Source organism: Typopeltis vanoorti, chromosome 6, assembly GCF_054136105.1.
Source record: "Typopeltis vanoorti isolate ZY-2024b chromosome 6, IOZ_Tvanoo_1.0, whole genome shotgun sequence".
NCBI lineage: Eukaryota > Metazoa > Arthropoda > Arachnida > Uropygi > Thelyphonidae > Typopeltis > Typopeltis vanoorti.
The window spans coordinates 62,357,199-62,371,729 of NC_143554.1; the positions used below are offsets into that span (position 1 = coordinate 62,357,199).

At 37.4% G+C, this 14,531-nt stretch overlaps 1 protein-coding gene across 1 annotated transcript in view; it reads left to right on the plus strand.

The window, feature by feature from the left end:
- The window catches only part of Pgant5 (polypeptide N-acetylgalactosaminyltransferase 5), a 325,123-nt gene that overhangs the window by 150,130 nt on the left and 160,462 nt on the right, over positions 1-14,531 (plus strand). The window contains exon 4 of the mRNA XM_090394846.1: positions 220-388. Within this exon, the coding sequence (XP_090250972.1) occupies positions 220-388 (169 nt within the window). The remainder of the gene's footprint in view (positions 1-219; positions 389-14,531) is intronic.

Sequence of the window (14,531 nt, forward strand, 5' to 3'; positions counted from 1 at the left end):
TATTATATTTAAGATATTTATCAATGATTGTCATTTAGATTTATTTTGGAGAAAAAGATGATTTTGTTGTTTTTTAGTTTAGCATTGTAAATGAGAATAAATATAATTTTAATAATGCTGGATCTAATATCCACTTGATTTTTATAATTTTAATATCTTAACATTTGTTCGTATATAAATGAATTACTAAATTAATTCTGTTTCTCATGTTTATTATAGAGCTACACAAAAATCCATCTGATTGGCCAGGAGAGATGGGAAAAGCTGTAGTCATATCTAAAGAAGAGGAAGCACTTAAAAATGAAAAGTTCAAATTAAATCAGTTTAACCTTTTAGCCAGTGACAGAATTGCTTTAAACCGATCCCTGGTAGATGTACGTATGGATGGGTAAGTGGAAGCTCAGTAACATTATTTGTTTCTTATCAGAAACAGACAATAATAATAATGTACATTTCCACTTGGTGAAATGATCTTACAGTCTTGGTGAAAGTGATCCTAACTGATGAGACAGTCAATCATTTGTATGCAGTAAAGATATGTTAAAAAATATGTATAGAATTACCAACAAGCAAGAATGTGAAAACATGCTTGCCATGAGAAATTAAATGGTAGGAAGTAGTGCAATAAATGCAGTATTTTGGAATTAGTTTGGAATCGTCTAAAAGAGTAGTAGTGTTAATTGCCTTTCAAACATTTGGAAGAGTTGGCATGATGTAGAAGAGTAATGAAATTATGCAGAAAAGATTGTAAGGGAGAAGTATGTGCTGGGAAGTAATTATTAGTTTTGCAAAATGTAAAGTGACGTAAAGTAATGTAAAGTGATGTAGTAGCAAAGTGTGGTAGGGAGTGAAAAACTGAAACTAGAAGCAAACCTACTTAAATTAGAGAGGGTGTTTTATGAGGCTAGTAAAAGCAAGAGTGAATATAAAAATTGTTTTTGGTTATGCCAGTAATTGTGAAAAAATGATGGAAATAATTTTCACTGAGTATTGTATTTTCATTGTTTGAGTTTGGCAGTTAAAAGTGAGAAAGAATGTAAATGAATGATTATTAAATATTTGAAGTATTAATTCAAATATGTGAAGGTGTTAGAAATAAACTTGATGATAATATAAAATATAACAGGAATGTAAAGGGGATGTATGAAGGAATTAGTGTCTTAAATGATTTGAGAAAATAACTTGGAAAGATCACAAAAGAAAGTAAAGAGAGCACTACTAGATGATGGGGTGATACTGGTTACTACATAAAGAAAAAAAAAAGGATTGCAAACGAATTTCATATCTGTACTTGATAGTAAAGTCACTGGCAAAGTGATTAATTCTAAAATAAAATACTGAGTTAGTGAAAAGAGATATCATTATAGAATATTATTCAAGGAGAATGGTTTGTTTTAGTTACATTTTATTATAAACACATCAGATAGAAGGGGAGCAGTAAGAAAGGCACTCTTTTATGGAGAATCTATCCATAAGAGGTTGATCAACCTATAATATGTTAGTACTGTGGATGGATGATAAGGAACTTATTCACATTTGCTTTTGAAAAGCTATAGGCTGTATTCCTTGGAAAGATGGAAACATGGTGGAAGACTGTTCCAGAGGGCAGCAGTGGAAAGGATAAATGAAGAAGAGGATAAATTTTTTCTGTGGGTTTGGAGTTGGACTGTTACAGGGTGCTGGTTAGCTGCTGCATGCATTTGGGTGGATTTGCAAGAGGGTGAAGGAATGATTGATGCCAATTCTGATGGAGAGGGGGCCATAGAAATATTTATAGAAAATGCAGGCTATGGAGACTGAATGCCTGTGCAAAAGTGAGTGGAGTGTATTAGAGAGAGAGAGGAGTCATAAATCAATCTAACTTTTATTTTCTGTATATAGAATCCAGTATTTTCAAGTAGCTCTTAGGAGCACCAGCCCATATATGAAAGCAGTATTCATTGGTCAGGCAGATTTGTGATTTGAATAGGGTTAGGAGTTGTTGAGAGTTAAAAATAACACTTCGAGTGAAAGAGAACCTAATTTGTTTTGGATGCAGGGGAGGCAATGTTTGTGCCGAGAGAGAGAGAGAGAGAGAGAGAGAGAGAGAGCACGATTTGAGGATAGAGTTATTCCAAGGAGGTGAATCTCATCTTGAATAGAGATTTCAGTATTGTCAAGGGAACAGGGTTCATTTTTGTCGAAAATAATGCACAGCTGTGTTTTGCTAGCATTGAAGTTGATAATGTTATCCAAACCCCATTGATGAATGTTTTGAAGATCAGAATTTAAGGTAGAAGTGAGAGGTCTGGAGGTTGTGGTAATTTGCAGGGTTTGCCATCAAAACTGTGTATTGAATTGGCCTGGATTAGATCATTTATGTGTAGAAGGAAGAGGTTGGGTGAAAGATGGAGTCTTGTGGGACCCTCAGCATTAATTGTGTAGATAGAAGATAAGGAACCATTCACCATCACTCAAAAGCAACATCTGGCCAGAAAGCTCTGTCTACCCAATTACGGAAGTTAGGGGTGCAAACCGAATAATAGGAGTTTTCTTAATAGACCTTTGTGCCAAACTCAGTCAAAAGCTTTGGAGATATCAAGAGCAACCACTTAAGATTTGTCAAACTTTTCCATGGTGTTTGTCTAGAGATGGATGATGGAATCCATATTGTCAGTCTTTTATTTGATGAGTCTTCAAGGTAATGTAGGAGTTGGCTTTTGATAGTTCTTTCCATAACTTTAGAAAGAATTGAGGTAAGAGAAATTGGATGGTAGTTTGAAGATAAAGATTTGTTACCCTTCTCAGAATTGGAGGAGAAGTAAGGAAGCCAGGAAATTGACTTCTTCTGTGAGTGATGATGCAATAGTGCCATCTGAGTGTAATAGTGTTAGGCAGAAGTTACGCCCAATAGCTTTGGCTGTAACTTCTTTTTACATATCATATTATTATTAAATTTTGCAAAATATTCAGCAGAATGCTATTCAGGTTAGGATAGTAAATAGGGATTGGTAATGGATTATTAGGTCAAAGATAGACTATTAATAGGCTGATTTATAGATATCAATTAAAAAAAAAAACATATAACCACAGTAATGATCTTCTGGTTAGGCATCACTAACCATCTTCAATTTAGAATAAACAGTGGAACATTGAAATACTTAAAACACAACATATTAAAACTACCTGCAGTAAAAAGTGTTTATTTTCTCATGTGCAATTGCAAGGGTACCAAATTGCAAACTGTTATGCTATTAGAATCTTCTAAAAAAAAGTATAACATACAGTTATTAATAAGTCTCCTGAATGCATGGAAAGTCCTACATTGGGATGATGTAGTAGAACCACATCATTCTTTGAAGAGGCATTTGACTTTATAGATGCTGCTGTGCAGCAACTTTTTATCATTCTAAAGGATCACGTGGCTAGTGTTAATTCCATGTGCTGCAAGGCTGGACTTCTGATGATTAATCAATTGAATATAAGATTGGTATTCTGAAATAAGTTTAAAATGGATTGGCCCATTTGTCCAGAACAGGATAAGTTGCAAGTTTCAGTTATATGTATTTGATGGTGCCAGGAATTTTGATATTGAAGGAATTTTATGTTTTAGGAGATGGTAAATGCAAACGGATTTGGTTGATACATTTGTATATGTAAATGTTGAAATTTCTTGAGGACATGAGATACATGCAGAAGTGCTCTTAACAATTGGGATAAAATTCTGTGGATGAAATCCTGTTCCTATAGAATTTAGAAAGAAATGGTTGATGATTTTGTCTATAATATTTGGATTATATCTGTTACTGTTCAGAGTTAAGGTTTGCTTGATAGTTGAAATTTCTTGCTGAAGAGATGTTTGCAATGAATAGATGATGTAAGCTTTTGATAGCAGAGATTTGATTATATTATATATTACTGGGATATATTACTTATATCCCAGAATGATGTGCCAATGTGTGATGTAAATAATGACCAGAAAAGGTAGGTTCATAGTGTATTGATATGAGAGAGCCATATGTTTTTTGCGTGATAAAAACATTAGAAAGGATAAAAATCCATTTAACTCTTTTTCAGGATAATTTGATTCTGGGATATAAGTCATTAATTTTTTGCAGGAAGACATGCAGGTGAATGTTATTAGCAACTGTATGTTATCTTTTTTTAAGTTCCTGGTGTATTTGAAACGTATCAACTGCATAAATGAATATGAGAAGATAACCATTGTTTTTATAGCACATGTTTTTAATTTGATGTATTTGAATTTTCCATTGCTTCTTCTACACTGAAGATAATTACTGATTCTCAAACAAAAATATAGTATAATCTTATTAAAATATCTCTATGGCAATTATGTTTTTATTTATTTAAATATATATATCCAACAGTTTTCTCCATCAAAAGATGGATATCACTCAGTTATTTACAGGAACATAGCAAAAAAAAAAAAAAAAGAGGATGACATGATATTACAGAATTCAATGGTTCTTTGCTATAGAGTTGTTCACTGGAACACTCTTATCTATTGCAATATTTGTTTTACAGTGTTTAGGAGCAGTTCTTAATCACATAAAGTTGAACCACAAAATTGATATCTGGCTTTCTCCCATATAACTTGACTTTGCATGCTTTGCCTTACATAGTTTATCTTACCTAAGTAGCACGAGCCCAAAGTAAATTCAGTGGTTCTGAACAGTAGAATCTAGAATTACCAAATTTAGTATATTTCAGTATTCAGCTTCCTTTTATTATTACTCTTGATGCATTGGAAGAATTTGATTGAATTCTTTGAACTGTCAGGTACTACTAATTGTGAGAACAGGAGATAAATGAGAAATACATACATACATACATCTTCAAGGCCCACTCTTCCTGATTGGGTTGTGGGGGCAACAGCTGCAAGAGGAACTTCCAATGGTCACAATCCTCTGCCACCAAGCTCAGGTGTTCTGGTGGGATTCCCAAACGTGTCCACCCAAGGTTTTGAATATAATCTATCCAGTGAGTCCTTGGCCTTCCACGTGGCCTCCCACCCTCTGGCTTGGCAAAGAGGGCCTGCTGAGGGAGCCTCTCTTGTGGCATTCTGACCAGGTGCCTGTACCAACGTAACTGTGATCTCTCAACACGGAGAAGCAGCGGTTGAGTATTGAGGGTTTCCCGAATTGCAGAGCTTCTGACTCTGTCGAGTTTTGTCAGCCCCGCAACCCCTCGAAGGAACCTCATTTCAGCCGCTTGGATCCGTGTCCGCATTCTTTCGGTCATTACCCAACTCTCATGACCATAGGTGAGGATGGGGACATAGACTGTATTGAAGACAGCCAGCTTTGCCTTCTGGCTTAACTCCCGCTTCAATACTACCGAACGGCCAAGCTCCCGCAATATTGAGCTTGTTAAGCCAATTCGAGTATCTAGCTCTACGTCCCATTTTCCATCATTTGTGAATATGGACCCAAGATATTTAAACTTCTCCACCTGCCTCATTGGGACTCCACTTACATTTAGAGTGCACTGGGATGGTTGTCTTGAGACCACAAATGTTTCAGTTTTGGCCACACTGATCTTCATTCCGGCATCTGCACAAACAGCTACAAACCTATCCAGGGTCCGCTGGAGATCATCTGTGGAAGAGCTAAGCAGAACTAGGTCATCTGCAAAAAGCAGACATCCAATGCTACATTTTCCAATTCTGACACACTCACTGCCTCGGCTGTGCCTATCAATCCGGTCCATAAATATTATGAAAAGGAGGGGTGACAGAACACACCCTTGACGGAGGCCAACGGAGACTGTGAAAGGTTCAGACTTTGTGCTGTTTACCCTGACACAAAACTCTGGGTCTTCATACAGGGACTTTGATGGCAGCTAATAGTTGACCATCCACTCCATATGCCTGTACTACTTGCCAAAGCTTATCCCGAGGAACCCAGTCATATGCCTTCTCCAAGTCCACAAAACATGTGTAGACATTCTTGGCATATTCCCAAGATTTCTCAAAGACTTGCCTTAAAGTGAAGATTTGGTCAGTTGTGCTTCTACCAGGACGAAAGCCACATTGTTCTTCCTGGAACTTTGACTCAACTATGCTCCTGCACCGTCTTTCCAAGCACTTAGCATACACTTTCCCAGGCAGGCTGAGAAGAGAGATGCCATGATAGTTACTGCAATCCTTTTGGTCTCCCTTCTTAAAGACTGGTATTATTATGCCTGTCTGCCATTGCTTTGGTGCTCGCCCAGATATCCAAGCAGCCTGACACACTTGAGTAGTCAGCCAGAGAACACCGTCTCGATTTAAGGCTTTTAGCATTTCGGGCCGAATTTCATCATCGCCAGCAGCCTTGCCCGATTTTATTGCTAAATGGACCTCTTCTGCTGTGAGACTAGTCATTGCCCCGATCTGCATCTCTTGGATGTCCACAACTGCTGGGCCACCTGAGTTAAGAAGGCTCTCAAAGTATTCCCTCCATCTGTGGAGGATATCCTTCTCGGTTGTTAAAAGTGCACCATCAGAGGCCTTAATTGCCCTCTGTGCACAATTTCCTCCCTCGAAGGCAGCGGATGGTCTGCCAGAATACTTTGTTTGCATTTGCATAGGATGAGTCTAATCTTTCTCTAAAGGATTCCCAAGCCTTCTGCTTTGCTGTCTTTACTGCCTTAGCAGCAGCTTTTCGTGCCTCAGCATACCGCAAACGCATCTCAGGTGACCTGACTCTAAGCCATGTTAGGTAGGATTCCTTTTTTGCCCGGACAGTTTTTCGGACTTCTTGGTTCCACCAAGGTGTACTTTTCTCACTGCCCATTGCCATGCCGAGCCGCTTCTACCACACCATGAGAGTGCAGAGGCAGTGACAGCTGTTCTGAACAGCTTCCATTCCTCCTCAACATCTGCAGTATGCTTGGGAATCTCTTTGAACCTGGAGGAAATGTCATCTGCAAAATTCTTCCTCACAACCTCATTTTCCAATGTCTCCCATTTCATGTGGTATAGCTGCTTAGGCCTACCAGCGTTGATAGTAGCATCTGGTTTCTGAAGCCGTAGAGTGCACACAACAAGGTGGTGGTGGTCAGTTGACAGTTCTGCCCCTCTTCTCACACGAACGTCCAACACCGAGGAAAATAGGTCTGCTGAGACTATAAAGAAGTCAGAGACTTTTGTTCTAGTGTATCCCTGTACCAGGTATACTTATGGACTTCTCGGTGCTGGAAGAAGGTATTCATTATGGACAAGCTGTTAGTACAACAGAAATCCAATAATTTCAACCCATTCGTGTTAAGGTCAGGGGCACCGTTCCTCCCAACCACACCCCTCCATGTCTGGTCATCTGTTCCAACATGTGCATTGAAGTCACCCATTAGCAGGACTGATTCCATGTCTGCCACCCTGTCAAAAGCAGCATCCACTTCCTCTAGGAAGGCAGAGTATTCTGACTCCAGATTAGGTGCATAGGCTTGCACCACAGCTAAATCATGGTGTTTCATCTGAAGCCTTAACACACATACCCGTCCCCCCAATGGGATCCACTCAGCAACACAGTCTGACAGCTGGGGGCTTGTGAATATCCCCCACACCTGCCTGAGCAGACATTGTCGGGCTCACACCAGAGTAGTAGAGCTTCCACCTCTTTTCCAGGTCAACAGTTCCAGAGCCTCTCCTCTTGGTTGAAGAAAGCCCGACTAAGTCTAGCCGGTAGCGCTTGGCTTCCTCAACCAGTTCCAACTCCTTCCCTGTCAGAGTGAAGATGTTCCAGTTGCCTAAAGCCATAGTCTGGTGCCGTTATCATTGCCATTTCCATCCTTTTGCAGAACCATTTCTTTGCGCTGCCCCTAAACACCTCCCCAAATGGGTAGCAGGCCCATTGATGAAGTTTCTTTTAGCAGAGTGCTGAGGAGTGGTGTCTAAGGGAGACTGTAACATATTTTTCGAACGGGTCCCTCTGCCTAAAACCTGAACGCGTCCCTTGGTAACCTGCACGACGGACGATGCGGTATGAACATTTTTTGATGGCCTGATCATGTCACAATGTTTGATAACGTCCTGTTAGCACAAGACGAAATGACACAGAAAAATAGGAAAGATTCCCCTCGAATACTCTAATAGCATTCGGGGGAAGGAGCAAAAAGAGAAGAAAGAAAGAAGCAAGGGAGGAAGAGGAGGGATCAGTCTACAGATAATATAACAGATGTATATTACATGAAGTTAGGCATGGTCCAGCATCAGGTACCTCGGGTTTGCCACACCCGTACTCACTAAAGTGAGCCCCTGAGGAGAAATGAGATAAATGAGAAATTCAAATAGGTAATCTTGTGACTACTTGAACTGTAGTCACAAGTATTCTCATGGTAAACAATGAACAACACATTGTCATTAAAGGCACTACTTGGTTGTGGTAGTATAACTTTAAAAAATGCATTTGCTCTCTGGCAATTTGTATGATGAAAAATCCAAGGTTTTGGTAGGAAAACTGTGTGTGAGATTGACAGTTCACCTCCAACTTAAAAGCCTTTGATTGAGATTCTTTATGTTTGAAATGAGATTCAAACCCAGGTCTTTCTGTCTGAAAGGCAAATTTTGTAATATCCTTACAACTGTGTTATGGAGATGCTCTGATTCAGCTTCAATTAGTGAGGAAAGCAAACTATGAAGTTCATAAAAAGGCTTAGGTGTTAGTAGCATTGCAAAATCATACTTAATAGTTTAGGAATGAATTTTGGTGACAAGCCAGTTTAATATGCAGAATTTGAACCAGAATTCATTGTTAAATTAGCAGTAATTCTGCAGCACTACTACTTAAACTTTTTCACTGAAGATATCGATAGATGGATTCTGTCTTTTTGACTAAAGCTGGATTAGTAAGTCTCTCTCTCTCGTGTGGAGTTTGGTAGTTTTTTGCAAAATCAATACATTGTATGGTATACACAAGAAATTGACAGACAGACATAATACTCTCTCCATGGCTTAAGTTGCCATACCTTTAACTTCAGATAGCCAATTAACCAAATGTTAAGTTTCTTGTTCTAGAAACTTGAACATTAAGTTAATCTGATTATTTAATAAGATAGAAAGCATGGAGAATCCAACTTTCATAGACCTTAAGTCAAATAGATTATGTGGCTAATCTTACCAAATCAGCTGACATTTTCTAAATAGGAATAATTCACTGTCACTTCATATTTTAAAAAGAATAAGTCATTTTAAAAATTAAGGTTCTGGTTGTATGTTGTTTGCAATGTCATATGACTAATCATCTTTATATAAACCTTTGTTAGTTAATTGCTCTTGTTTCCATGTGTTCCTTTCTTTTTATTAATTTTTACAAGTAATTATTATAATAAGTGTTGTAATATTGTAATAAGTATTTTATTTATCCAAACAATAAATGAATACATTTTAGGACATTAATATCTTAATATCATGATATTACATTAATTACAATAACTTAATATTAACTGAATATGAAGATATATATATATATAAAAAAAAAGATTAATGCATAAAAGTCAATATGTAATATTTTGAATAATATGACTAAGAATATAACGTTTCTCCATTACCTCATGTAAAACTGCATTGATATTTGGACTTGTTTTTCGGCACAAATTTCTCATGGTGAAATGATCTTAACTTGGAATCAGTGCACAGTGTTCGAGTTAATGTACATAATTAGAATGGTAATTGTTAATAAAATATAGCAAATGCGGTATTTTTTTCTTCTTAGTAGTTTCATAGATCAGTAACCTGGTATTAAGCACATGAAGATTATTATTGTAATAGAATCATAAACAATATTAAAATATTAAACAGTATTAAAATTGTTAATTCTTATGAAAACAGTCATACCACTACTATTAAGGGAATGAGTGTTTCTATCAAATTATTTAAAGCTAGCTGATTTTAAAGGTGAAAAAATATAAAAATATTTGAATGCTGTTGAAAATTATTTATGCAAGAAATGAAAAGTTTGTAAGTTAGACTTATTTATTGTCTAATTTATTGTCATTTAAACAAAAAAAATATTAGCAAGTTTTGCCACCAGAATATTATTATTATTATTATTATTGTTCTGGGAAACTCCAAGGAGTCGACAGACTCATCGAGGGAGGCCCTAACATCATGTCTGGAACAACTATTCAACATTCACACAGTATCTATCATATCTTGCCTTGAACTCATTCACGGTCGTAGCACCCACAACAGACTCTGGAAGCTTATTCCACTCATTCACCACTCTCCAAGTAAAAAACCTAGCTCTAACACCCTTGTCAACCACGCTCTTGCCCAGCTTCCATGCATGGCCCCTAGTCCTCCCACCACCAGTCATATTTTCAAAAATATCTTCTGGATCAATCTTATAAAAACCCTTCAGTAATTTGAATGTCTCAATCATATCACCCCTCCTTCGCCTATCGTCCAATTTCTGCAACCCACAAATCTTCAACCTATTCTCATAAGGTTCATTCCACAGACCTGCTATCATCTTGGTCACTCGTCTCTGGACCCTCTCCACTTCCTCCCCATCACGAAGAAACCCTGGTGCCCATAACTGGGCACAGAAGTCCAGATGGGGTCTTATCAAGGCTCGATACAGAGGAACAACAACTTGTTCGTCTCTGCATGTTAAAGTATTTTTCAGAAGCCAAGTGATTTGGTGAGCTGTTTTAGTCACTTTTGCAATGTGCCCCCTAAACTTCAACTCCCTATCCACCAGCACTCCCAAATCCCTGGCCTCATCAATCTCCTGGAGTACGGCTCCACCAATGCGATATACTGCTGCTATTCTTTTCACCCCAAAGTGCATAACCTTACACTTTGCCAAATTAAACTGACATCCATTTTTCCTAGCCCAGTCCTCCAAACTATCCAAATCATCCTGTAAAATTTTGACATCTTGTGCACTCGCAATTGCTCTACCCAACTTTGCATCATCAGCAAACAAGTGAACACTTCCTCTCAAATCCTTTCCAATATCATTGATGAACAAATTGAAAAACAGTGGTCCAAGAACAGAGCCCTGCGGCACTCCACTAGCCACAAGATGTCTTTTTGACTCCACTCCTGAATAAACCACTCTCTGGTATCTCTCCTTCAACCACCCTCCTATCCATCTCACCAAACCTATATCCATCCCCATCTGCTCCAGTTTACTGATTAAGGTTCCATGTGGTATCCTATCAAAGGCCTTGGCAAGGTCCAGTGGTATCACTGTAAACCCACTACCCCTATCCAGTTCAGCCGTCACTGTGTTATAAAACGTGAGCAAGTTACTGAGGCATGATCTACCCTTCACAAAACCATGTTGTCCCCCATACAATATCCCATTTTCATCTATCCAATCCTGTATTCTTTTCTTGACTAATTTCTCTAAGACCTTGACAATGATTTCTGATATGCTAATCGGTCGGTAATTTACAACAGCAGTCTTGGAACCACCTTTATGCAGTGGAACTATTTTCCCCTCCTTCCACCTGCTCGGGACTAACCCAGACCCGAGACTCAAATTAAACAAAATGGTCAAGGTTACTGACAATTCTTTAGCTGCTTCTCGTACTACACGAGCTGGTATACCATCCAATCCCACAGATGTATTGACATTGAGGTTATGCAATAGACTACTCACCTCCTCTTCATTCACCACAATTCCCGTATAATCTACTGGTTTATTCGTTTCTGCAATGTCACCACCTGGATGATATATTCTTGCAAAGTGCTCACTCAGTAACTCAACTATCTCAACTGATTCAGTTACCTCCCTACCATCGGCATTCTTTAAAATCATTCTGCCATGTACATTTTTCCTTTTACTTGCTACATATCTAAAAAACTGTTTAGGATTCTCTTTAGCTTGCATGGCCAATGTTCTTTCGTAATTCTTTTTTGCTTTTCTTACCACACTCGTCACCCTTCTGGCCTGCGCTTTATACCGTTCATGTGCCTGCCGGTCACCTTTCTCCTTAAATTCCCTCCATAGTTGTTTCTTTTTTTGCAGCTCAAGCTTAATGGTGTTATTCATCCATTTAACCCCTACTTGATTTATTATTCGGACTCTAGGTATACAGTCGGCCATTGCTTCATGCAAGCACTTCTTACCTACCTCCCATGCACTATCAACTTCTAGTCCTTGCAGTTGTACATGCCATGGCACTGAGCCAATCAAACTCCTAAGCTTGTCATACTTTCCAGCCCGATAATCTGGTAGCCTTATTGAAGTTATAAAAGACAAAATGAACATAAATACAAAGATTAATGTAAACAGCGATGCATTAAAAGATTTATTAATATAAACTACAAAAGCTTGAATTTTGTGTTGCAGACAGTATCATTGCTTTCTTGCATTACCTTCAGACAATTGTTGGAATGATTGAGGTCTCTGAAAAGAGGTTAAATGTACCAGTGTTGCTTATAAATAAATATTAATAATAATTATTATTATTTTTTTTTTTTGCGAGCCACATGGACTAGAACATAGTTTCTATGCTGTATTTAAAATAGTTTCTGAGCATGTTTTAAGGAATGGAAGGAATGTACTTTGTTTGACAAGTGAATTGTACTTGCCAAAAAATTATGGGATACTAAGGTAAGGCAATTGATGTGAAATCATCACCCTCTATATATATAAAAGTAGCTTAGGCATGAAGATAGTTCACATGCAAACTTTGTATTTCTTACACTTGGATATAGGATTAAACAAGAATATAATTTACTTTCTAACCTAATGAAAAACTCTCTCATCTGTGTTCTAGAGTATTTCAATAAGGTGACACATGTTTTTGCTACTTGTATATGAGAAATATATGATTTCTGCATTTATTCACCCTGGTATCTTCCCTGGCTCCTGTTGATGAGAATTCAATACTGGTTACTTTATTTAAATTTTACTTTGCTGGTGCTAGTGGTGCTTTTCTCCCTGCCCCATACACACTAGCATGGGATTATTTAAGTAAACATTAATAAGAATGCTGATAGTGCAGTTAATATCTGCATTACGGGATTATTTGTGGCTGCATCACAATTTTATAAGAACTTGGCTCAGCTATACTATTTGCTGTTGGTGTAGAAATATTTCTAAATTATGGGATTATTTAACTTTCAGTCTTACAACTGAAAGGTCTCTTTTATAATTAAATGGGGAGATTCCTCCATCCTACCCACCCACCCACTAGATAATGGTACCAATCCCTCAAACTCTAGGAATTAAAATTCCAGGATGTGAAGAGGTAAAACAAGTGAATGAAGTTTTAAAAGAAAGAGCAGGGGCTATCAAGATATATTCTTTCATGCTGTACTGTAGAGGGGAAATTTTTAGTTGTGGAAACCAGAGATAAACTATTATAGGGTTTTTAATTCCTTTAATGGTAAGAAACTAGGTTAGAACAGTAAAAATAGAGATTTCCAATGGAGTATAGAGAAAACACTAATGAAATCTTTATCCAGACATTCTCAAAATGGGGCACAATCAGTAACATGTGAAAGGGTATCTCAAGTGAATATCCCAACTGGTTTTCTGGTGAGGTCACCTTTACAATGGACATGAAGATGCCTGTATTACTCATGTTGCCAAATTTTGTCAACACGAGTACAATACAAATTATGGTGGACTATCTTGAAGTACAGAGCCAAGGCCTGTGTTGCAGTTTATACGATCACATGTGCAGCAACTGCCCCAAGGCTAAATGTTTTAACTGTATGGAGATCGTACATGTTGCTAATCAGTATCTCAAACCCTGTAAGAAATGCGAAAGATTCTGAACATCTTACTACCTGTCCTTTAAAAACTTTTGCCAAAGATTGAGAGCACCAGTAGAGACTATTAGAACAGAACATTGGATAAGAATAAAGAAGAGTCCCTGTATCTTCCATTTCACTCTAGTAAAGAGGATGCTTTTAAACAAACTATGTATGGTAAAATCACAAGTATCAGCCAGAAATTAGTCTAAAAATTCAAGAACAGCATTAGTTAAAATTAATAATGAATCTAGTATAACAACTGAACAGATACAAGACCAAATGAAACTGTTATACATACAAAGAGAAATCAGAAAAGAGGAAACAGAAAAAACGAGTAAAACATTTGAAAGAACTTAATATCCAGACAAGATCATCAAAGAGAAAAGATGAATTAATCAAAAAAAAAAAAACGAACTAAAAAAAAAGGAACAAAATCTGAAAGGAGAAGATATAATTACAAATGTAAAAATGGAGAGAAGGTTGTGGATCATCATGCTCAGAAGAGTTTATGGACTATGAGCAACCACCTCATGCTGATAAAGGAAATGAGAGGGATACAATTAAAGAAAAAATAAAATTCACTGATGCAAAGTTTTCTCAGTACGATTACCATCTACACAAAAAATAAAATAACTAGCTTCCAAATCAAGAACAGTAACCATGAAATTGAAGTAATGGAAAGCAACTAAAAAAACTGGAAACGAATTTACAAGAAGCAGGCTACACAATTGCTGTTTCACTGATTGAAGATATCAGGTTCATTCAAAATCTAGAAGTCAGACATACCAGATAACCTTCACTAATCATATCATCTCCCTTTTGAAGGACTGGA